Source organism: Heteronotia binoei, chromosome 19 (genome assembly GCF_032191835.1).
Source record: "Heteronotia binoei isolate CCM8104 ecotype False Entrance Well chromosome 19, APGP_CSIRO_Hbin_v1, whole genome shotgun sequence".
Lineage (NCBI taxonomy): Eukaryota > Metazoa > Chordata > Lepidosauria > Squamata > Gekkonidae > Heteronotia > Heteronotia binoei.
Window position 1 is genome coordinate 2,982,059 of NC_083241.1, and position 24,668 is coordinate 3,006,726.

At 46.2% G+C, this 24,668-nt stretch overlaps 1 protein-coding gene across 2 annotated transcripts in view; it reads right to left on the bottom strand.

Annotated features, from left to right (window-relative positions):
- Positions 1 to 24,668, bottom strand: part of MAP2K5 (mitogen-activated protein kinase kinase 5) — a 267,295-nt gene that overhangs the window by 221,553 nt on the left and 21,074 nt on the right. For both annotated transcript variants that reach the window (XM_060260130.1, XM_060260131.1), the window contains exons 4-7: positions 23,811 to 23,880; positions 17,042 to 17,082; positions 15,955 to 16,022; positions 7,539 to 7,587 (exon numbers count right to left, since the gene is read on the bottom strand). In XM_060260130.1, the coding sequence (XP_060116113.1) occupies positions 7,539 to 7,587; positions 15,955 to 16,022; positions 17,042 to 17,082; positions 23,811 to 23,880 (228 nt within the window). The remainder of the gene's footprint in view (positions 1 to 7,538; positions 7,588 to 15,954; positions 16,023 to 17,041; positions 17,083 to 23,810; positions 23,881 to 24,668) is intronic.

Sequence of the window (24,668 nt, forward strand, 5' to 3'; positions counted from 1 at the left end):
ACTGGAGAGCCAGTTTGCTGTAGTGGTTCAGTATGCGGACTCTTATCTGGGAGAACCGGGTTTGATTCCCCACTCCTCCACTTGCAGCTGCTGGAATGGCCTTGGGTCAGCCAGAGCTCTCTTATCTGGGAGAACCGGGTTTGATTCCCCACTCCTCCACTTGCACCTGCTGAGATGGCCTTGGGTCAACCATAGCTCTGGCAGAGGTTGTCCTTGAAAGGGCAGCTGCTGTGAGAACCCTCTCCAGCCCCACCCACCTCACAGGGTGTCTGTTGTGGGGGAGGAAGGGAAAGGAGATTGTGAGCCGCTCTGAGACTCTTCGGAGTGGAAGGCGGGATATAAATCCAATATCTTCATCATCTTCTTCTTCTTTTACCTGTATGTGATCCGCCCTTAGCCCGTCTGGGAAAGGGCGGAATAGAAGTGAACCAAATAAATAAATAAATATAACACTAATAGAACAAAGTTTGAGTCCAGTGCTACCTTTAAGACCAGCAAAGTTTAATCCTGGGTATAAGATTCTGTGTGCCCGGAATTAAACTTCGTTGGCCTTAAAGATGCCACTGGGCTCAAACGTAGTTCAACTGCTTTGGACCAACATGGCTACCCACCTGAATCTAACTCTAATAGTAAACTATTCGACATTTCAGGTAGATATTGAAGAAGATACTGGATTTATATCCTGCCCTATACTCTGAATCTCAGAGCGACTCACAATCTCCTTTTACCTTCTTCCCATCCCCACCCCCCACAACAGATACCCTGTGAGGTAGGTGGGGCTGAGAGAGCTCTTACAGCAGCTGCCCTTTCAAGGACAACTCTTACGAGAGCTCTGGCTGACCCAAGGCCATTCCAGCAGCTGCAAGTGGAGGAGTGGGGAATCAAACCTGGTTCTCCCAGATAAGAGAGCTATGGCTGACTCAAGGCCATTCCAGTAGCTGCAAGTGGAGGAGTGGGGAATCAAACCCGGTTCTCCCAGATAAGAGAGCTCTGGCTGACCCAAGGCCATTCCAGCAGCTGCAAGTGGAGGAGTGGGGAATCAAGCCCGGTTCTCCCAGATAAGAGAGCTCTGGCTGACCCAAGGCCATTCCAGCAGCTGCAAGTGGAGGAGTGGGGAATCAAACCCGGTTCTCCCAGATAAGAGAGCTATGGCTGACCCAAGGCCATTCCAGTAGCTGCAAGTGGAGGAGTGGGGAATCAAACCCGGTTCTCCCAGATAAGAGAGCTCTGGCTGACCCAAGGCCATTCCAGCAGCTGCAAGTGGAGGAGTGGGGAATCAAACCCGGTTCTCCCAGATAAGAGAGCTCTGGCTGACCCAAGGCCATTCCAGCAGCTGCAAGTGGAGGAGTGGGGAATCAAACCCGGTTCTCCCAGATAAGAGAGCTCTGGCTGACCCAAGACCATTCCAGCAGCTGCAAGTGGAGGAGTGGGGAATCAAGCCTGGTTCTCCCAGATAAGAGAGCCATGGCTGACCCAAGGCCATTCCAGCAGCTGCAAGTGGGGAATCAAGCCCAGTTCTCCCAGATAAGAGACTGTGCACTTAAATACTACGCCAAACTGGTAGGAGCTCTGTTCAGCAGCAGCAGCAGCAGAAGACTGCAGAGTTATACCCTGCCCTTCTCTCCGAATCAGAGACTCAGAGTGGCTTACAATCTCCTATATCTTCTCCCCCCACAACAGACACCCTGTGAGGTGGGTGGGGCTGAGAGGACTCCCACAGCAGCTGCCCTTTCAAGGACAACCTCTGCCAGAGCGATGGCTGATTCCAGCAACTGCAAGTGGAGGAGTGGGGAATCAAACCTGATTCTCCCAAATAAGAGTCCATGCACTTAACTACTACGCCAGACTGCTAGAAGCTCTGTTCAGCAGGATACCTTTCAATCTGCAGAGCCAATGAGAACCCACTCCTAGCTTCACCCACCTTCCAAAAGCACTTGGCAAGCACCAGGAAGAAAATGTTGGCAATTGACACAGTGCTTATGGCCACCGTGGTTGGGACTTCTGAGCCAGTGAAACTCTGGGGGCATAACGGCTGGTTTCTCAGACTGACACCCACCCCCAAATACCCAGAAACAGTCAAAGAACAGTTTAGATTAGTCCTGGCCCCGCTGACGGACCCCCTGATGGCCCCTGAGTTTCAACCACTATGTGACACAGAGTGTTGGACTGGGTGGGCCTGGCTTCTCCTATGGTCTTACGTCTTTGGCAGTGATGCACCGTCTTCTTGGTGCTTGGGGGGCAACAGAGGAAGGGCTTCTGTAATTCTGGTCCTTTTGAGGCCACTTGGGTTTTGGACACTGTGTGACACAGAGTGTTGGACTGGATGAGCCATTAGGCCTCAGATTTGGCAGGAGCTCATAGGAGCACAGCTCCTGAACCTTTCTGAGGCTTCCCCCTCCCCCTCCCCACCTACTTTGTCCATGGAATAATAGCTGCAGCTGCATAAGAATCCCTGGATTAGGAGAGCGGGAAGCCAGCCAGCCATTAACCTCTGGAGAAGATCTATGCCACCCTTTCTCCACTTATGTGATTTTGGGTGGCAGGTGGCTTGCTGGCCTTTTGACTAGGGGGCGGGGCGGCCCAGGAAAGCCCCAGGCGAGTAAGGTCTGCTTGGGCTGACTGGATCTCTAGCCAGGCCAAGCAGGCCTCACTTGCCTGGGACTCTCCTTTCTTGAATTGGATTGCTTTTGGCTGGGCGGGGGCATATGCTAATGAGTTATGCTAATTAGCTCCACCACCTATTTTTCTACAAAATGACCCCTGGCCTGATCCAACATGGCTTCCCCTATGGTCTTATGTCTTTGGCAGTGATGCACTGTCTTCATGGGGAGCAACAGTACAAGTGCTTCTGGAATTCTGGTCCTGTTGAGGCCACCTGCGTTTTGCCTACTGTGTGACACAGAGTGTTGGACTGGATGGGCCATTGGCCTGATCCAACAGGGCTTCTCTTATGTGACACAGAGTGTTGGACTGGATGGGCCACTGGCCTGATCCAACAGGGCTTCTCTTATGTTCTTATGTGACACAGAGTGTTGGACTGGATGGGCCACTGGCCTGATCCAACAGGGCTTCTCTTATGCTCTTATGTGACACAGAGTGTTGGACTGGATGGGCCATTGGCCTGATCCAACAGGGCTTCTCTTATGTTCTTATGTGACACAGAGTGTTGGACTGGATGGGCCATTGGCCTGATCCAACAGGGCTGCTCTTATGTGACACAGAGTGTTGGACTGGATGGGCCACTGGCCTGATCCAACAGGGCTTCTCTTATGTTCTTATGTGATACAGAGTGTTGGACTGGATGGGCCATTGGCCTGATCCAACAGGGCTTCTCTTATGCTCTTATGTGACACAGAGTGTTGGACTGGATGGGCCACTGGCCTGATCCAACAGGGCTTCTCTTATGTTCTTATGTGACACAGAGTGTTGGACTGGAGGGGCCATTGGCCTGATTCAACAGGGCTTCTCTTATGTGACACAGAGTGTTGGACTGGATGGGCCATTGGCCTGATTCAACATGGCTTCTCTTATCTTCCTCTGTTCTTAAGAACAACTGTGTGACTTCACGAGTCCTGGGATATTAATTTGTCTTAAAGGATTCTTGATCGGTTGCCGGGATTAGAAGAATGAATGGAAAGCAATTCCAATTACGGATCAGCAAACAAAACACTCTTTGTTTATTTCTGGGGTCCGAGACGGAATCAGTATGCATTTCTGATAAATCGTTAGAAGCAAAAATGGGGGGGAGGGGCGATGTTTCAATTAATCCTGATTTGATATGTAAAGCTTCAGCAGAGGTTCCAGCCCTATAAGCTATACCTCCTCATTACCAATCGAAGGCCTAATAGCTTCAGAAAGCAGTCACACTCTATGAGCAGACAATTGAAGAGATTTAGTAAATCCCACTTTATGGAGCAGAGACTAATCGGAAAACACGAGCCAGTCAAATGTTTCTTATGAACCGCTGACACTACATCAATGCCGAATCAATCGGCGGCATTTGCTCTGAGTGACAGAAAAGAAATAAATATTTATATCACATAACCTATATCAATGAACCTAGGCAGAAAGCTATTTCTAGCCTGTCAATATTTGATTATCTTGAAGAATCGCGTCCCCCTTCCTTTAATGATTAATATGAATTCCTTATTAAACCTAAGTGGAGGCTATCAGGGAGAGAATGAATGTCTTTATTAACACTTTCAAGCAGGAGCGCAAAACAAATGAAATAAAAAACATCCCCGGCCCTCAAGTTATGCCGAGTGGAGCTTAAACCGCCAAACTGTTAACAAGAGAAGAACAGCCCAAGAAACTTGAGCAGCTTATGAGGAAACTCGAGGGCTTAGAGCAGGGGGGCCAAACTGTGGCTCAGAAGCCACATGTGGCTCTTTCACACATATTGAAGCCCCGACCGCCTTGTTGGCCGGCTTGGGGAAGGCATTTGTCTCTTTAAATCACTTCGCCAAGCCAAGACAGTCAGCAGCTCGGAATGCATTTAAAGTTAAAGTTGCTTTCTTCCCACCTCTCCCTTTCTCCTCCTTCCCTCCCTCCCTTATAGCTCTCAAACATCTGACGTTTATTCTGTGTGGCTCTTACTTTAAACAAGTTTGGCCACCCCTGGCTTAGAGCCTGGTTTTCTACACAGTTGAGAGTGATTAGATTTAGCCAATGGCTAAACAGAACTCACACAGGCTGGACTGGCCAGAGAGGGTGCCTGTTGCCCCCCAGCCCAGAGTTCCATGCCTGCTTCCATGTGCACATGTAGCGCTTTGTACAAAAGGTGTTTTCCTCTGTCAGCTCCATGGGTGTGTGTGTTAAATCTATACAGGTATCCCTTTGGCTGCACGGAGATCACGTCTCCACTGAAAAGAGGTGGATCTTCAGGCGCACGGGGCGCTCCACAGGCTGTCCTTTAACCGGTTTTCAGCCAAATGCTCAACAAATGGATAAAGGAGTAGGGCTGCACTCCGAGGAATCCCAACACTAAGCTAGACTTCACACTTTGAACCTTCTCTGGCTCGCACACACGCAAACAAAGGTCACCGACTTTGCTTTCCTAAGAACTGGTCTTTTGTTGTTTTGGGGGTCTTTTATTTATTTTTATCGTTTATTGTCTTATTATCTTAAATTGGTCTTTTATTGTTTTTTATCGTCGCTTGTTTTTATGATGTCACCTGCCCTGAGCCTGTTCTATGGGAAGGGCGGGCGGAAAATCGAATAAAATTTTAAAAAAACTGTAATGCCAGGCCAACTTGACTTTGATCGGTTTCAGAAGCTAAACGGGGTCAGCTCTTGGTTAGTGCTTGGATGGGAGACCAGCAAGGAAGTCCAGGGTTGCTACGCAGAGGCAGGCCAAGGCAAACCTCCTCTTGAATGTCTCTTGCCTTGAGGCAGCCCACAAGCCAGCTGCGACTTGATGACAAAAAAAAAGGCCTTCCAAAAATCATAAAAGAGAAGGATATTCTTCACACATTTCCTTTTCTTATTAGGCATTAACATTCCCCTTAACTTCATTAAAAAGGTAAAGGTAGTCCCCTGTGCAAGCACCAGTCGTTTCCGACTCTGGGGTGACGTTGCTTTCACGTTTTCATGACAGACTTTTTACGGGGTGGTTTGCCCTTGCCTTCCCCAGTCATCTACACTTTCTCCCCTGCAAGCTGGGGACTCGTTTTACCGACCTCGGAAGGATGGAAGGCTGAGTCAACCCGGAGCCGGCTACCTGAACCAGCTTCCGCTGGGATCAAACTCAGGTCGTGAGCAGAGCTTAGGACTGCAGTACTGCAGCTTTACCATTCTGCGCCACGGGGCTCTATTTAACTTTGTTAAGTATACTCAATTCATTGTCAGATAATGAGATTCCAAAAAGAAAGTAAGTAAGAAAGAACATATGAAATAACGACACATTTCCTTCTCTTTCCCTTCCCGAAAAATCTCCGAACTCCCCTCCCCCCAGAAAAAAAATTGGAAAAAGTTAAATAAAGTACTGGGGATGGCTAATAACTCTATATATGCATTTTACTTTATAAAGATAAGAAGAAATCCCACCACAGCCTATCAGAGTCGGGTTTTTTTTTTAAAAAGAAACGAACTGCAGTACTGCAGCTTTACCACTCTGCGCCACGGGGCTCTATTTAACTTCATTAAGTATATTCAATTCATTGTCATTGTCAATGAGATTCCAAAAATAAAGTAAGAAAGAACATATTAAACAACGACACGTTTCCTTCTCTTTCCCTTCCCGGAAAATCTCCGACCCCCCCCCCTCCCCCCTGAAAAAAAAATTAGAAAAAGTTAAATAAAATACTGGGGATGGCCAATAACTCTATATATGCATTTTATTTTATAAAGATAAGAAGAAATCCCACCACAGCCTATCAGAGTCGATTTTTTAAAAAATAAATAAATAAACAAACTGAAATCCATATCCCTAAGTTTTATTTAAAGAATTCTGTGCGCAGATGATCAAGGCTGCCGTGCAGGTGAGGCCGTTGCGACAGCTCCCCGCTATTAAGCTCCGAGTGTTACAGGTAATCGGCTGAAGGACAAGCGCAGAGACCTGCTTTTATCTTTTTGACACCCTCAACTACGACTGCTTGATTCATGAAATGCCAATGAGACGGGGAGAGGTCACTGTGTGAAGGCACTGAATACGCATCTGAGATAATTAAGATTTCAGCCTTCGCAACATGGAAGGGAAGTGAACAGCAGTTAAGAAAATCAATAAGAGTCTTTTATTTGCAGTGACACAGATGTCTCAGTCAATAGTGTCTAATAGGCAGGCTTGATCGCCGTGGACAGGTGCCTGCCTCCAAGGCTATCAAAGGGCTTTCACCATGACAAACATTAAAACTTATTTATGCTGCTATTGACGGATCCGGCTGCCTTACAGGTAGGGGCATTTAGCAGCGTACATTTGAAGTCATTATACCACTTTGGGCCTTCCCGTCTGCTGGAATCAAAGCTGGCGAGGAGCGACTGGGCTGGAGTGTTCATTTTGGCTATCAATTGTACGGCTATCGCATTCAATTGCCAATGCCAGGGGAAGATGGTGGGGGGGTGGCTTCTAGGGTTTTCTGTTAGCAGAGCAAAAGACGAGGCTCCGAAGGATAGGACTGTATCGCCTTCTACTGCGGACGTCCTTTGTTATTCAATGCTACTTGCGTTTGCAAGAAGGATCTAACCAGCCCAAAGTCCTCCTTTGCTATTCAAAATTGATTAAGTTTTCTTCCCCCTAAATTGAGGCGGCAGCAAAAAAAACGAGGGATGCGAAAGGCGCTTCAATCTATTTGGAGCTAAATCTGATTAGCGGGTTTTGAGAAAGGGGAAGCAAATTGGTGTGCCAATCCAAATCAATCAGCACGCAGGCCCCCTCCGTAATGCAAAGCTCTTTCACAGCCCTCTCCTCTTCTTTATTAAAAGAACACATTACTGGGAAGTGAACGGTAAGCGTCTCTGAGGCTGTCTTACGACGCGGGGCACTTCTCTAGTCATGCGGCAGCGTGCCTTGCCCACGTTTACTCCCGATCTGATGCACCTACCTGGCCATTCGCTAGTATTTTCTTCAGTTCTGCAGAGGACTTCTTCAAACTGTAAAAATTGGAAAGTGGGGAAAAAAAGTATTTAAATGAAAGCAGAACTACAGGCTGCGACCCGCGCCCAGCTGAAAGGACACAATCGTTGTCCCCAGTGGTGAAATTCTAGCAGGAGCTCCTTTGCATATTAGGCTACACACCCCTGATGTAGCCAATCCTCCAAGAGCTTACAAGGCTCTTTTTGAAAGCTCTTGGAGGATTGGCTACATCAGGGGTGTGTGGCCTAATATGCAAAGGAGTTCCTGCTAGAATTCCACCCCTGGTTGTCCCCCAAAAAAAAACAGGAAAGGGAGAGAAAAGAAAGGGCAGAAAGTCCGCATGGTGTGGTAGGAAGAAAGTTGGGAGTTGAGCAAAAGGTTGCTGAGTTTGGGTTGGGAAATTCCTGGAGCTCTGGGGGCGAAAGGGAGACTCAGTGATCTAATGCCATAACGTCCACCCTCCAAATGAGCCATTTTCTCTAAAGGAGCTGATCTCTGTAGTCTGGAGATCACTGGTAATTTTGGGAGATCTCCAGGTCCAAACTGGTAGCTGGTGAGCCCTACATAACGGTTTTAATTGACTATCTTGAACAAAGTAAGAGTCCAGTAGCACCCTGAAGACCATGTAAGCTGTCATATGCATGCACACTTCATCAGACAATGCAATGGGGTACAGTGAGCTGAAATAAATACAGCTGGTGGGTTAAGAGTGTAAACTAATACAACGTTAGGATCCAATGGCAAAACAGCGCAATAAACAAATTGAAAGACCATTTGATTTAGATAGCATTTGTGAGGGAAACCAATGAAAGATAATAAAAGTTGCCTGTTCATTGCTTTTGCTACAAGTCTATAGATTAGGGGCAGATATTTGTGAGTTTCCTGCGTTGCGCAGGGGGTTGGGCTAGATGATCCCGGAGGTCCCTTGCAACTCTATGATTCTATACAAGTCTCTCTATGTAAGTGTATATACAAGTCTACGTATAGAATTATGTTAAAAAGTAAATTAGGTGGACAAGAACATCACGAGGAAATATATGTCCTTTTGTTTTACTCGTAGCAAAAGCAATGAACAAGCCACTTTTATTACCTTTTATTGGTTTCCCACACAAACGCTATCCAAACCAAATGATCTTCCAATTTATTACGCTATTTTGCCATTTGATCCTAACTTTGTATCAGTTTACGCTCTTAACCTACCAGGACCAGAACCAATGGGTTGAAATTAAATCAAAAGAGTTTCCGGCTGTTAGAGCAAGAACTTCTTGACAGTTAGAGCGGTTCCTCAGTGGAACAGGCTTCCTCGGGAGGTGGTGGGCTCTCCTTCCTTGGAGGTGTTTAAACAGAGGCTAGATGGCCTTCTGACAGCAACGAAGATCCTGTGAATTTAGGGGGAGGTCTTTGGGAGTTTCCTGCATTGTGCAGGGGGTTGGACTAGATGGCCCTGGGGGTCCCTTCCAACTCTATGATTCTATGAGCTATATTTATTTCAGCTCACTGTACCCCATGCCCTCATCTGAAGAAATCTGCATGCATACAAAAGCGTCCATTCTGAATAAAACTTTGTTGGTCTTAAAGATGCTACTGGACTCCTACTTCGTTCTACTGCTTCAGACCAACACGGCTGTCCACCTGGATCTGACTATTTTAAAATTACTGATACTTCCTGACAGCTAAGGTGTGAAGAAACGCACCTGCAGAGCCCCCATTTGTTTGAATGGGCTTGCCAAGGGAAACTGGCTGCAGAATTTGGTCCTAGAAACCAGAGGCTTAACAAGCCACTGACATACAAATATGCAATTCTGAATCAAGTCAACGCTGAATTTTTCAAAGGAGAAAGGAAGATCTGTTCCAAAAAGCATGAGCGTCTTGCTCATCGATCAACACAAACCCATAATATCTAACTCTTATCTTTGTTCTCTAATAAGCCTACTTTAAAGAACAAGGACTTTCCCCAACAAAACGTACAAGTGAGCTTGTCATCTCCTGCCAACTGCCTGTTTTGTGAACATGAAACGGAGGCCTTCAAACGTGGCCTTCCAAACTCAGACGAGTTTGGAAAATGAAAGGCAATTAACTGCCCCATTAGATGACAAACCACTGTTTCTGGGGCGCTTTCAGGACCTGCTCAAAGGTACGTCGACAACGCAAATGACCGGGGACAGGAAGATTGCTTAGCAAAGTATTACTATTAAACATCAAATGCTTAATAACAGAACATCAGTAATGCTTGGCCACTAATCCTTCCTGCCTTCTTGGCAGGCCAGAGTACAGGTTCTTGGCTGTTTCTTAATCTTCTAGGTCCATGTGCCAATTAAGCTTTGGACTGCGGCTGTGCATCGGACAAGCTCTTGGACTTGGTTGGCCAAACTATCCAATGCATCCTGTACACGAAGACACTTTGTGGCCCCCTAACCAAGCATTTATTATTTATTTTACATTCCACCCTTCACACTGAGATTACACAGTATAAATCAACACAATCAAAGGGGTGGAACATCCAATGGGACCGGGACTGCAGGAACCGGAAACCAAGCTGAAACACAGCACAAATAGTAACACGATGCAGAAGCCACACAGTAGGATAACACATACGTCAGCAGTGGTACAGGCCACGGCCCTTTTCCTTTCTTTAAATCAGGGGTGGGGGCCCTGGGGCCATCCCGGGGGCCGTATATGGCCCTCAAGGTCACCTGGTGTGGCCCTCGGGGATTACTGGACCGAACCGAGCCACGTGGCAGCCTCCCTGGGGCCTGGCTGGCCAGCGAGGATCGTGGGGCCCAGCCGCGCTGGGCCACAGCCTCCCCAGGGCCAGGCAGGGATCTCAGGGCCCAGATGTACTGTGTGGCAGCCTCCCTGGGGCCTGGCTGGCAGGCTAGAAATGCTGCAGGGCCTGGAAAAGTTACTCTCACAGTTCAGCTTGCATGATTATCCCAGATGGTGTGGCCTAATATGCTGATGAGTGTGTGACCTAATATGCTAATATTAAGGGATGTGGTCTAATATGCTACTTAGTTCCTGCTGGGTGTTTTCTACAAAAAAGCCCTGGACCTATGCATTTGCCTAGGGCGGTGGGCCATGTGTGTGTGTGTGTGGGGGGCAGATTAGGCTCTCCCCACATGACTTCAAATAGAAAAACAATTATTTGCATTAATTTTTCTGGCCTGAATCGTTCTCCCTTGGTGGAGCACTGTTTTTTAAGTTGATCATTTTTAATGGCCCGCGAATGATGTTATAAATATCCATATGGCCCTTGGCAGAAAAAAGGTTCCCCACCCCTGCCTTAAATCATCTTTCTGAACCATCCCCAGACAGTCCTATTAGCTGTGTTTAAAAAGCCCTCCTGAAAAATTCGATTTTGCACGGTTTGTAGATTGTCAGGAGAGTGGAAACCTCCCTGACCTCCTGAAGAAGTGAGCAGTGAATACCGAAATCTCCTCCCCTGCAGACAGAAATTGTGTCCGTCTTGAAGGTGCTGCTGGATTCAGGCTTTTTTCTCCTGCTACAGACAGGCTAACAGGGACACCCATCTTGATCTACAGCAGGCATGGCCAAACTGTGGCTCGGGAGCCACATGTGGCTCTTTCACACATATTGTGTGGCTCTTGAAGCCCCCACTGTCCTTTCAGCCAGCTTGGAGAAGGCATTTGACAGCTGCTGTGAGAGCCCTCTCAGCCCCACCCACCTCACAGGGTGCCTGTTGTGGGGGGGGAGAAGATAGGACATTATAAGCCGCTCTGAGTCTCTGATTCAGGGAGAAGGGCGGGATATAAATCTGCAATTCTTCTTCTTCCCTCTTCCCCCGTCTATTTGCCTGCCTGCCTACCTTTCTTCCTGTCTTGTGGCTCTCAAACATCTGACGTTCATATTTTGAGGCTCTCGAACATCTGACATTTATTCCATGTGGCTCTTACTTTAAGCAAGTTTGGCCACCCTTGCTTTAAATCACTTCTCCAAGCCAAACCAGCTGGTGCCTCGGAGAATGCATTTGAAGTTAAAGTTACTTTCTTCTCACCTCTCCCTCCCTAACATCTGGCATTCATGTCTTGCAGCTCTCAAGCATATGACTTTTATTCTGTTTGGCTCTTACGTTTGGCCATCCCTGATCTACAGGCACTAGGTGGGGACTGCAGCAGAGAATGAACGTGTACAGCTTTCATAAGAACCAGCACACAGGTCAAAGTTTTCATTAAGTTAGGAATGGTACTTTAGGGGGTGTCAGCTTACCTTTTTTTAATATTTCAGGAGGGTATCGTTTGTTACCGGGGTCCTTTTGCCCCTCCCTTTGCCCGGTGGCTCTCGGGGCAGACCTAGCAGGGCAGCAAAGCTCCTCCCACTGGCCACTTGCTGTAACTGCAGGTAGCTCCAATTAGCACCAAGATCTCTCCTCCGACCACTGATTTTTGCTTTACTTGAGTAGTCACTGTTACTTCAGTTTGATTTATTTCTTTTTAATTTGAAACGGTCAGTTCATCTGAGCATTCCAGGGTAAATACCAACAGGTCGCATTTGTAGAAACCTTACCTAACATTGTCAAATGATATAATTTAATGTTAAATGATACCTTAAATAATTAATTTTAATTTATTGGCTTAATGGTTTTAACTATTCTGATGTTCTATTGTGGATTGTACTGTTTTAGCATGTTGGAATCCGCCCTGAGCCCTTATGGGAAAGGGCGGACTATAAATGTACAAAATAAAATAAATATAAATATAAAAAATAAAAATTCATTAAAGCGTTTCAAAACTCTGATTTCACCCTGACCTGGATAGCCCAGGCAAGCCTGATTTTGTCAGATCTTGGAAGCTAAGCAGAGTCGAATGTGGTTAGTGCATGGATGGGAGACTGTCATTTGAAATACCCAAGTTGGGAGGCACGGGCAGGCTTATTCAGTCACCTCCCTGAATATCCTCCAGGACCCCAGTAGGGGTCAGTCACCAGGGGTCGACATAGCTTCCAGGTGCAGACACACACACACAACACCCCCCAATGCTTTTAAAATGTTTTGTGGTATTTTGTAAAATAGCTTATGAAAAAGATATTCCCTTCCTTGCATAGCTGATAGAAGATCCAATACTCTCTCCTCAGTCTTTTCTCCTTTCTAATTACTCTTTTTTCTTCCCCCCTTAATACTTAAAGGGGCTAAAACAGATCACAGTCTCTCACTCTCCGCTATCCTCAAGATTTCGCCAGTCCTCAGTGTCTCTTAACTACGAAGATTTGAGTCCAGGAGCACCTTAGATACCAACAAGGTTTTCAGGAATCAAGCTCTCGAAAGCTTATTTGACAGTCCCCTGCCCAAAAGATGCCCATCCTGCCTCTACCAAGGTCAGGACCTTTTTGGTCCTGGCCCCGACCTGGTGGAATCAGCTTCCTATGGAAATCCGGGCCCTACCTGGCTTGTTAGCCTTCCGTAGGGCCTGTAAAACGGAGCTGTTCTACCAAGTCTTTGGATGAGGCAGCGAGCATCTATCCATTAGACCAGTTGGCCTACCCTACTGTACTACTGCACTATTCTACTGTGCTATTCCGTAGTATCATTCTGCCATACTCTACTGTTATACTATCTTGCTGGACCATCCTGTTGTACTTTTACTAAATGTTGTAATTGTTTTTTATTGTGATGCTACTGTAACTTTACTGTGATTTTATTACTATTTATGATGTACTCCGCTCTGAGCCCCCAAACGGGGGAATGGGTAGAATATAAATAAACTAATAATAATAATAATACCCTCGCCCTGACCTGGATAGCCCAAGCAATGCCGATCTTGTCAGATCTGGGAAGCTAACCAGGGCCAGCTGGGCTCTGGCTAGTATTTGGATGGGAGACCTCCTTGAAATATCAGCAGTCAGGAGGACAGAGGCAGGCTCTATTCAGCCACCTCTCTGAATATTCTCTATGCCCCCAGTAGGGGTCAGTCACTAGACATCGACATGGCTTCCAGGAGGTACAAACACAGACACACACACACACAAATATTCAAAGTATCAAAAAGGAAAAAGGAAGCTCATGCCCCCAAAATCTTGTTGGTCTCTAGTGAACTTAAACCTAGTTGTGCTACTCCAGACCGATACGGCTTCCATCTGAAGCTTTTATAACTTTTATAACCACATTTTGATTTAATTTAATTTAATTTTTTTATTTATGCCCCGCCCTATCTTGCAAGCGGGCTCAGGGCGGCTTACAGCATTAAAAACTTTACAGCAACACAAATAAACCATATCCAAACTAAGCAATATGGTAATTACAGGATTATCGAATTAGGTCCAAAACCATAATCCACATCATCAGCAACAAGTCATAAAGCCACATACATATAGGCTGGTAGTATTCAGCATAACTTAAGCGCCTAGGTAGTTAAGTGCTGGGGGAAGCGATGACTTCAAAGGACACCCACTAGATCATCAAAAGCCTGTCGGAAACTTAGATAAGTCCCGCCTGCCCCGGGACACCAAGACACTCTTCTTTCTGCTCCTTACCTATTTGGCCTTCTGCCTAATTTTCTTATCTTGCTGAAAACATCAGCAAATCTGAAATCCTTCAACTGAGCTCGTGTATCCAGCCTCGTCTCCGTACTCCGCTCTTCTTGTAGAGCCAGTTTGGTGTAGTGGTTAAGTGTGCAGACTCTTTTCTGGGAGAACCGGGTTTGAGTCCCCATTCCTCCACTTGCACCTGCTGGAATGGCCTTGGGTCAGCCATAGCTCTGGCAGAGGTTGTCCTTGAAAGGCAGCTGCTGTGAGAGCCCTCTCCAGCCCCACCCACCTCACAGGGTATCTGTTGTGGGGGAGAGAGATAAAGGAGATTGTGAGCCGCTCTGAGACTCTTGAGTGGAGGGTGGGATATAAATCCAATCTCTTCTTCTTCTCCCCACTCCAACCCCGGCAGGAAGATGGTGTTGTGGGCTTCCTTGAGGCAGCTGGCTGCTCACAGTGTGAACAGGATGCCAGACTAAATGGGCCTCGTGTCTGACCCAGCACAGCTCTTCTTCTACTCTTTATGAAGAAGGGAAGTTGCCTTCTACCAAGTCAGATTCTTGGTCTATCAAGGTGAGGCCTGTCTCCTCTGATGGACAGTGCCTCTCCACAGTCACTGGCGGAGCTCTGGCACATGGCTTACTATCTGATCCTTTTAGCTGGAGATGCTAGGGCTTGAACCCAGGACTGTCTGCATGCCAAGCAGATGCTCTACCACCAAACAGCCCCTCCTCCCCTCTATCTTCTTACGAGGTTGCGAAGCCTGAGTCTTCTTTGACACTTCCCTTTCTTCCAAGGACAGCCAACCTGTCACCAAAATTCTCCCTTCATCAAGCTTCATCCCTTTCTGCTCAAGTTGTCATCTGCAGAACTGAAACAGCCACCTGGTTAGAACAGCTGCAGCCTGATCTCAAAGCATCTCTTTTTCCCCACTTGCTCTTCCTCACCATCCAGGAACAGGCAAGTGATAGAACAAGAGCTGTCCTTTAAGTGTGATCAGCTCAGCTTACGGCAAAGCAACATTAGTTTGTGATGCTACATTACAAGGGAATATTCAAAGAAAAAGAAAAGGGGGGGAAGTCTTATCAGAAGAAGGTGGAGGAGGAAAAATTGGATTTATATCCTGCCCTCCACGTCGAATCTCAGAGCTGCTCACAATCTCCTTTATCTTCCTCCCCCACAACAAATATCCTGTGAGGTAGGTGGGGCTGAGAGAACTCTCCCAGAAGCTGCCCTTTCAAGGTCAACTCCTGTGAGAGCTATGGCTGACCCAAGGTCATTCAAGCAGTTGCAAGTGGAGGAGTGGGGAATCAAACCTGGTTCTCCCAGATAAAAGTCCATGCACTCGACCACTACACCAAACTGGCTATCCTGTTTACATTCAATATTCCTGCAAAGCATTATACGGGTAACACCTCCGTTTTACAGAGTGGGAATATCAAGGCTGAAAGGTAACGGTTTCCTTAAAGCCATTCAGGGAATCCATGGCTAAGCAAGGCCTGGAACTCTGGTCTTAGACGCCATTGTCTACAATGCACTGAATTCAGCCCTCTGATTTCCAGCCCTGCAGCCCAATATTTTACATGGAAGCAAACTTGCATTCCATTGATGTGGCACCCATGTGCATAGCAGAGCACAGGCAAAAGCTTTTGATTGTGCTGAGGTTGCAATGAGATCCTCAGAGAAGATGGTTATCCAAAGGAACTCACCAAACAAAGACTAATGCTGCTTTCTGCAAGCCACAAAAATCCTGCTGGAAATTGGTCAACCAAATCTCAACACACACACCCATACACCATGCACAAGTAAACTGGGACTCCCGCTTCTGTTAATTAAAATGCAAAAATCACTTCTGGGGTCCTGCTTTAATAAGACGCTTGAGCGTCTCTCTGCTCAACTCTTACCTATTGCTCGGAAGGGAATCCGGGACGGCCGTTGTGCTATTGGTAGCCGACCCAGCTCGCGTATTTACCTGCGGGCAGGAAAAGAATCTTGATCAGTTGTTTCTATGCTGAGGATACGGTTCTAATTAACCTGTAATTTGCCATGAATTTCCTATTTCACTGGGAAGGTTAATTAGCTAGTTGCCCATGGTTGAAATCCAGCCCCTGCGTAGGTTACCACACTGTGTTGCTGAGAAATCGTGCTTTTGGTGTGTGTAAATTCACTCTGCATTTGAAATGCTTGATTAACTAATACAATCAAGAATAGAAAGGCAAGAAGATTTTCATTCAGCTCTTTTTAAATACATCTCTCTCCTCCCCGCAGCCTTTTTGCACGATGATATCATTATACGTGTTTTGGTGCACTAGAAAGAAATAAAAAGTAGGCTGCGCTTTGTTTATGGATCAAACGTTAAACATAAGCAGCATTGCAAAGACGCGCACAGATTAAATGCAAATTAGAACAAATGCTATCAGGTATTTGGGGGTGTGCTCACACATGGAGGGATCAGCTATAATGAATAAATGCCAGCTAGATTCGAGTCCAACACAAATTCTGGAAGATCGGTTTTTAAAAAAAAAATTAACAAATCAACAGTCTGACAAATGGAGGTTTGACTCTCAATAGCTCGTACCCCCAAAACCTTGGTGTCTTTAGGTGCTACTGAACTCAAATCTAGCTCTTCTACTCCAGGCCAAAATGAATAACACATTCTTTCTTTGCTAAGAATGTGGATCCTGCTCCATTTCCTTTCTCTGAAGGTGCCGCGCACAGCAGGATGGCTTCTGTTCTCTGTTCCTTATGTTTATTTAAGATATTTATTAGCAACGGCAAGAAAGGAAGGAATTTCATTCCTTAACACCGGCAGCATTAGATAGTCAGACAGAGTCAATATTGTAGAGAAGGAATTTTTCCTCCATAATGTGTCTGTGTTTTAAATCTGCTTGTCAGAATGCAGAAAGTACAGTTTCCTTTGACATTTCAATAAGTGGAACACAGCATTGCAAATCCATCTAAGTTTACTGAAACAATTATTGAAACGCCTACCTTCAGGCCATGTATGTTCCGTTTCCCAGGAGGCTTGCAGGCTGAAACAGTAATTGACTCGATTGTACAACACATCAGGGCCATTTAGAAATTTGCTCAAAATGAAATCCTTCTCTTTTTTTTAAAAAAAATGAGGTTAGTACCAAAATTAGCAGAGAAATGATTGAAAAGAGGCTCTTAAGACCCAAAGTGGGAATTACCAAGCAGGTTTCCCCGATCTGCAGGAGAGAGCATTTTTAAAGCGATAATAGCAGCTAATATAAATTCTAATTTTGGCTTCCAGTACATTAAAATCAAGATAACTATGGAGCCAGGATGTGCACTTCTGCTCTAACTCCAGTAACTTCTGGTGCTTTTCATTTGTATTTTTCTAAGAGGTCAGCTTGATTTTTTTTTTTCAGGAGACACTGCATTTGGGAGAGGAGATTAAACGGGGACATCGATATGCCAGATGTCACGTATCTTACAGCCGTGAGGAAGCATTCACACTCCACAACATCTACGCATTTGGCTTCATTTTTCCACACGGCAAACTGAAAGCTGGAGACCAAACGTATTAATTTTATCCTCACAACAATTCTTGCGGTTGTAGCTTATGCCGCTTCGGGTGCCAGCGTGAGGCCAGTCCAGGGTCACCCAGCAAGCTTCCGTGACAGAATGAGGATTCGTACCTGGCTCTCCCAGATCCTGTCATAAGCCTCTATCCTATGTACAATCATAAAACACAACTCTTGGTACATAGGCTCTGACCTTACACCTACCTTGATCGATTCTGGACCATGTGGCATACAATAAGACACTGGATGGAACATGTATGCCCTTGATTAGGACATAAGGGTGTAGAATAAGAGGCCTCAAGAATATCTTTAAGCATTTGTCACTTCATTCAATTTCCTTATGGTCCAGCATTGTTCTATTGTATTCTGTATTATGAGCCAATATGTGTACTGACCTTTCTGACCTCTGAAGAAGACCAGCCTAGGTCGAAACACATCAGGACAGGTTGAGTGGGTTCCCATTGTGGTTTTAGGGTTGTACATAGGATAGAGGCTTATGATGGGCCCTTAAATGGTTTTCGCTTTCTACGATAAATACATGTGTGTTGATTTATGATTTTTTTACACTTTGTTTTTAATGTTCGGCCCTTTAATTGCATATCAACCTTTCAGGTTTCTTACTCCAGTTTATGGGTGAAGTTTCTTTCCCGTCTTTGTTTTTCCTCTCCCAGATCCTAGCCTGACATTCTAGCCCCTCGCGACACAGGCTCTCTTGAACATCTCAGGGCACCAAGAAGCAAATACCTCATAGCAGGGGTCCCTAACCCCCAGTCCGTGTCCTGTTAGCAATCAGGCCATGAGTTGTATAATTATTTCATTAAATATTACAATGTAGTAATAATAAGACAATGAGGACACTGGATTTATATCCCACCCTCCACTCAGAGCGGCTCACAATCTCCTTTCCCTTCCTCCCCCACAACAGACACCCTGCGAGGTGGGTGGGGCTGAGAGAGCTCTCCCAGAAGCTACCCTTTCAAGGACAGCTCTGCGAGAGCTATGGCCAACCCAAGGCCATTCCAGCAGCTTGCGTGGAGGAGTGGGGAATCCAACCCGGTTCTCCCAGATAAGAGTCTGCACACTTAGCAAAATAAAGCGCACAACTGTATCATCCTGAAACCATCCCCATCCCCCCCCAATCTGTGGAAAAATTGTCTTCCACAAAACTGGTCCCCCGGTGCCAAAAAAGGTTGAGGACCGCTGCTTTATAGCACAAATAGGAATGATCCATTTGGTTGTTTATACAAAACCCCTAACAGTTTGCTAAGGTCTCTACGCTGAAAGACGAAGTGCTGAAGAACGTAACAGAATTATTTCCTTAAAGTCTCATGGTCTCTGCACTGAAACTGTTGCTCCCCCCCACCCCAACGCCGTACATATGCTTTTGTCACACGTTAAAGCCACAAAGGCTTCCAGCTACACGTTACGGACAGTTCCCATTTTAAAACTACAGTGTCCGACAAATGGTACGTTAAAGGGCCCGTCAATTTTGATTGATTGCCTGGGGAAGGATGAATTTGACTCCCCCCCCCCCTCCCTCAGAAATACAGAGATTTCATTCCTGCTTTTGACAGCAGGAAACAAAGCTATTTATTAGTCACACGGACACAGACAATAATTATTAAATACAAGAGTCAGGATAGGGCCGTGCTACTTTAAGTTACATTAAGCGTCTTATTCATAAACAAGAAAATCCTAAACTGCTGGTTTGAGGGTAGAAGGCAGGTGAGGAAATCTAGGAGTAGCAAAAGGAAAATGGAATAAGATTCCCTAATTTGGGGAGAAAGCGGAACAAGAAAAAGTATTCCTACTTTGAGAGCGTTCTTACCTAATTAAAAAGGTAAAGGTAGCCCCCTGTGCAAGCACCAGTCGTTTCCGGCTCTGGGGTGACGTTGCATCATGACGTTTTTCACGACAGACTTTTTACGGGATGATTTGCCATTGCCTTCCCCAGCCATCTGCACTTTTCCCCCAGCAAGCTGGGGACTCATTCTACCGACCTCGGAAGGATGGAAGGCTGAGTCAACCTTGAGCCGGCTACCTGAATGCAACTTCCGCCGGGATCGAACTCAGGTCATGAGCAGAGAGTTTGGACTGCAGTACTGCAGCTTTACCACTCTGTGCCATGGGGCTCCTAATAAAGGTAGTCCCCTGTGCAAGCACCAGTCATTTCCGACTCTGGGGTGACCGCATCATGACGTTTTCATGGCAGACTTTTTACGGGGTGGTTTGCCATTGCCTTCCTCAGTCATCTACACTTTCCCCCCACAGCAAGCTGGGGACTCCTTTTACCGACCTCAGAAGGATGGAAGGCTGAGGCAACCTTGAGCTGGCTACCTGAACCCAGCTTCCACCGGGATTGAACTCAGGTCATGAGCAGAACTTGGACTGCAGTACTGCAGCTTTACAACTCTGCACAAGAGGGCTCTTCTCTTACCTAATTAGTTAAGTCTAAAACACAAAACTGCTTATCCTGGGATCCTTATCTCCTGACTACCACAACAGGCAGTAGCAGAAGGAACAGGGACCAGGCTTTGAGGGGTTCAAATTGTTCTCAGTAGTTTCCCCTTTGAAGCAAAATCAAAGCAGACATGTTAAGTCTTTACAGGCCCCAACCAAAGGCCTTAACTCCCCCCCCCCCCGGGGCCTTTAAAGTGTTTGACTCTTACAAGCAGGTATGCAGCCCACTTGACAAAAAGGGGTGTGTTGTGTGTTGTCAAGTCACTTCCAACTTATGGCGACCCTACAAATGAACATCCTCCAGAACATCCTATCATTAACAGCCTTGCTCAGGTATCACAAACCGTGGCTTGGATTGGATAAACATCTGGAGCAGAGGGCCATCGGTGGCTATTAGCCACAGGGTATTGTTGGAACTCCCTGTCTGGGGCAAGTGATGTTCTGTATTCTTGGTGCTTGGGGGGAGGGGAGAACAGTGGGAGGGCTTCTAGTGTCCTGGTCCCACTGGTGGACCTCCTGATGGCACCTGGAGTTTTTTTGACCACTGTGTGACACAGAGTGTTGGACTGGAGGGGCCACTGGCCTGATCCAACAGGGCTTCTCTTATGTTCTTATGTGACACAGAGTGTCAGACTGGATGGGCCATTAGCCTGATTCAACATGGTTTCTCTTATGTGGCTTCCTTAATGGAGTCCGTCTTTCTCATGTTTGCTCTTCCTCTTTGTCTGCTGCCTTGGACTTCTCTTGGCATTACCTCCCCCCCTCCCCAGTGAGTCTCATCTTCTCTTAAGAAAACAGATCAACTGCTATCCAAGTCTACACTTCCAAAAACACACTCTCTCTTAGGATTTGCATTTGGTGAGCATCTGCAAGAGTTAAGACAGGCGTTAGTGTGAGCTAGCTCACAGTTCTTTAGCCTCTGGCTCACACATTTTTGTCTCGGCTCAGGAAGGATGGCCCCAGAGCAAACTAATTTATGCAGGAGCCAAATTGCTCACTCACAGCTTTAATGCCAGTAGCTCACAAAGTAGAATTTTTGCTCACAAGACTCCACAGCTTAGAAGAAGCCTGCAGATTTATACCCCGCCCTTCTCTCTGAATCAGTCTCTCAGTGCGGCTTGCAATCTCCTTTATCTCCTTTCCCCCACAACAGACACCCTGTGAGGAGGGTGGGGCTGAGAGAGCTCTCCTAAAAGCTGCCCTTTCAAGGACAACTCCTGCAAGAGCTATGGCTGTCCCAAGGCCATTCCAGTAGGTGCAAGTGGAGCAGTGGGGAATCACACGTGGTTCTCCCAGATAAGAGTCCATGCAGTTAACCACTACACCAATCTGGCTCTCCCTTAGGGGGTTAAGCATTGGTTAGGGTGCTGACGTGTTGCGAGATGATTGCTGGAATCCACTGGAATTCCATACTTGCCTAGACACAAACGAGACAGGGACACCATGTATCCTCCTAAATCCAAGTGCTCTTCCACACAAACAATCTCTAAACTCCCAGCACCGTCAGTCTCCTTCAGACTTTAGCGTTACAGATTCTGTTCCTTAATTGCCCAATTCAAACTTCAGAGAGTTGTTAAGTAATGAAAAGTCTGCAGTGTTTTAATTAGGAAGCTCATGGTATGACTATTCGTACAGTTACTGGCTAACAGGGGAAGTTTAACTTTTAATTATTTAATTCCCCCAATGGTGGAACCAATCGCCAGAAGAGGTGCGGGCCTCGCGGACCTTGCTCTGTTCCGCAGGGCCTGCAAGACTGCTCTTTTTCAGCCGGCCGTCACGTAATGATCTTGCAGCAGACTGTTGAATGAACACCGTCGCCACGGAAAAACTGTACGATGTATAACCTCAAGATTTTAATATTAATCTAATCTTAGAATGCTTTTTAATTACAATGACGATTAATTTCATAAATGTTTGATTTATAATACGTATGTAGGTATAATATGTATTGTTTTAATTGTTGAAGGACCTGTGTGGTGAGCCGCCCTGAGCCTGCTTCGGATGTAAATTTATTATTATTATTATTATTAATTTATTGCAATTTACAACTGTCTCAGCAATTAAGGGACATCTTTTCAGAGACTGGAAAGGGAAGGATGGTTGTGGAGACTGGGAGATGAACTATAAATTAAGAACATAAGAGAAGCCATGTTAGATCAGGCCAATGGCCCATCCAGTCCAACACTCTGTGTCACACTGTGGCAAAAAAATTTATACACACACACACACACACACTGTGGCTAATAGCCACTGATGGACCTCTGCTCCATATTTTTATCCAATCCCCTCTTAAAGCTGGCTATGCTTATAGCCGCCACCACCTCCTATGGCAGTGAATTCCACATGTTAATCACCCTTTGGGTGAAGAAGTACTTCCTTTTATCCGTTTTAACCTGTCTGCTCAGCAATTTCATCAAATGCCCACGAGTTCTTGTATTGTGAGAAAGGGAAAAAAGTACTTCTTTCTCTACTTTCTCCATCCCATGCATTATCTTGTCAACCTCTCTCATGTCACCTCGTAGTCGACGTTTCTCCAAGCTAAAGAGCCCCAAGCGTTTCAACCTTTCTTCATAGGGAAAGGCTCCTCTCCCTGGCTGTTGACAACCCGACTGTGTTTGCAGTCTCAGGCAGACAATAAAAACCTGGGAGAGTCTGCAAGCCCCTAAACAGTGCTGGTGGGCAGCATTTCACAGCCTCACATCGCAGCACATGTGCTCACACAGGGGCGCGCCATTTTCTGATGTAAACAATACATAGGATGTAAAGCACAACCCTGCAAGATTAACAGGCTGCTTGTCCGCAACACCTACAGCAGGGGTGGCCAAATTCTTTCACGCATATTGCGTGGCTCTTGAAGCCCCCACAGCCTCATCGGCTGGTGTGGAGAAGGCATTTGTCTCTTTAAATCAGGGGTCCCCAACCCCCGCGCTGGTACTGGTCTGCGGCCTGTTTGCAACCAGGCTGTGCAGCCTCACCCCCCCCCCCCAGTGCCACTCCCACCCCCCGTTTTCACCATTTTAAGGCCTGGCAAGGAACAGTGAAGCATTTCCCAGGCCGACCCCCCCCCCCCCCCGGCGATCAGCTAATTGGTGGGAAAAACCGCAGCAGCAGCGCCAACGACCCGCTGAAAAAGCGGCACTGCCTTTACCTCCTCCCACTTCCTTCCTGGGCGTGGGAAGGAAGTAGGGAGGAGGCAAGGACAGCGCTGCTTTTTCAGCGGGTCGTTGGCACTGCTGCTGCCACAGTTTTCCCCATCGATCAGCTGATTGGCAGGGGGGAGGGTCAGCCTGGAAGTGCTTCACCGCTCCTTCCTGGGCCTTAAAATGGTGAAAACAGGGAGGAGGCGTCGCCGGGGGGGAGGGGGTGAGAGGCCGAATTCTGTGCCCCCACCCTGTCGGCCCTGGGGACAGTCAAAAAGGTTGGGGGGCACTGCTTTAAATCACTTCTCTAAGCCAAGCCAGCCGGTGGCTTGGAGAATGCAAAGTTGCTTTCTTTGCACTTCTCCCTCCTTTATCTATTTGCTTTCTTTCCACTTTTCTTTCCACCCTTCCTTCCTTGTGGCTGTCACACATCAGACGTTTATTCTATACGGCTCTTACATTAAGCAAGTTTGGCCACCCCGATCTACAGCGTTCCCAGGTTGCCCTGCCCCCGAATTAAGAGGCTGTGGCCATGTTACAAAACCTCCACACTTCCAGAAAATGCGACTGCCAGCTATTGCTGTAAACGATGAGAACTTTCCACACATTTACCTCTTGGGTAGATCTGCAGAGGCAGCACTAACTGGCCATTGACTTGCTGCTCCATCACCGTGGTGTAATACTGCAAAGAGACGAGAGAGGGAGAGAGAGAGATTATCCCGCAACCCACACAGGCCAACAGCAATGCTTGTGTCACTTGCACAACCCACAAATTCTAGAGAAGCCGCAATAGTCATCGCATGCGCAGTAAATCAAATGGGAATTTACTCTTGCAATTGCCAAAAAACATTGACATCTTTGTTGAATGCAGATGATTCCAAACACACACACCTTTTTTAAGGAGAGGGCTTTGAACACAGGGGACTAATTAGAGACGTGAAGGCCCGGAAAAAAAAAACGGGAAAATTCAGGGGAAAAACAGGTTTCTTCCTGAAGCCTTTTTTGTTTTTTTTTCCCAAAAATTTGGAAAAATTGAAAAAAAGAAAATAAATTGATTATGGAACATTTTAAACGTAACAGTTTTTAAAAATTTTTATTTAATACTGTGGAGAGGAAATATGAATAATTGCTACTTCCGGATTTTTACAAATTGTTTTGTGGAGGTTTTTTTTTGTCTGTTCCACATAAACTAGTAAACAGTTCAGGAGATTGTTGCTCCATTTGTTACAATATTATTTTTTTTTTATTTATTTATTTATTTATTCGGGATTTATATCCCGCCCTTCCCACGAATGGCTCAGGGCGGCTTCCAACATTTAATCAAACATAAAATTTAACCAGTTCGAGTATAAAACAATTAAATATTTAAACAATTAAAACCTTAAAAAACAGTAAATTTAAAAAGTAAATTCTTTTTGTAATAATTGTTTAGATGCACTATATTAATATGCTAGTTGTGATAATTTCATG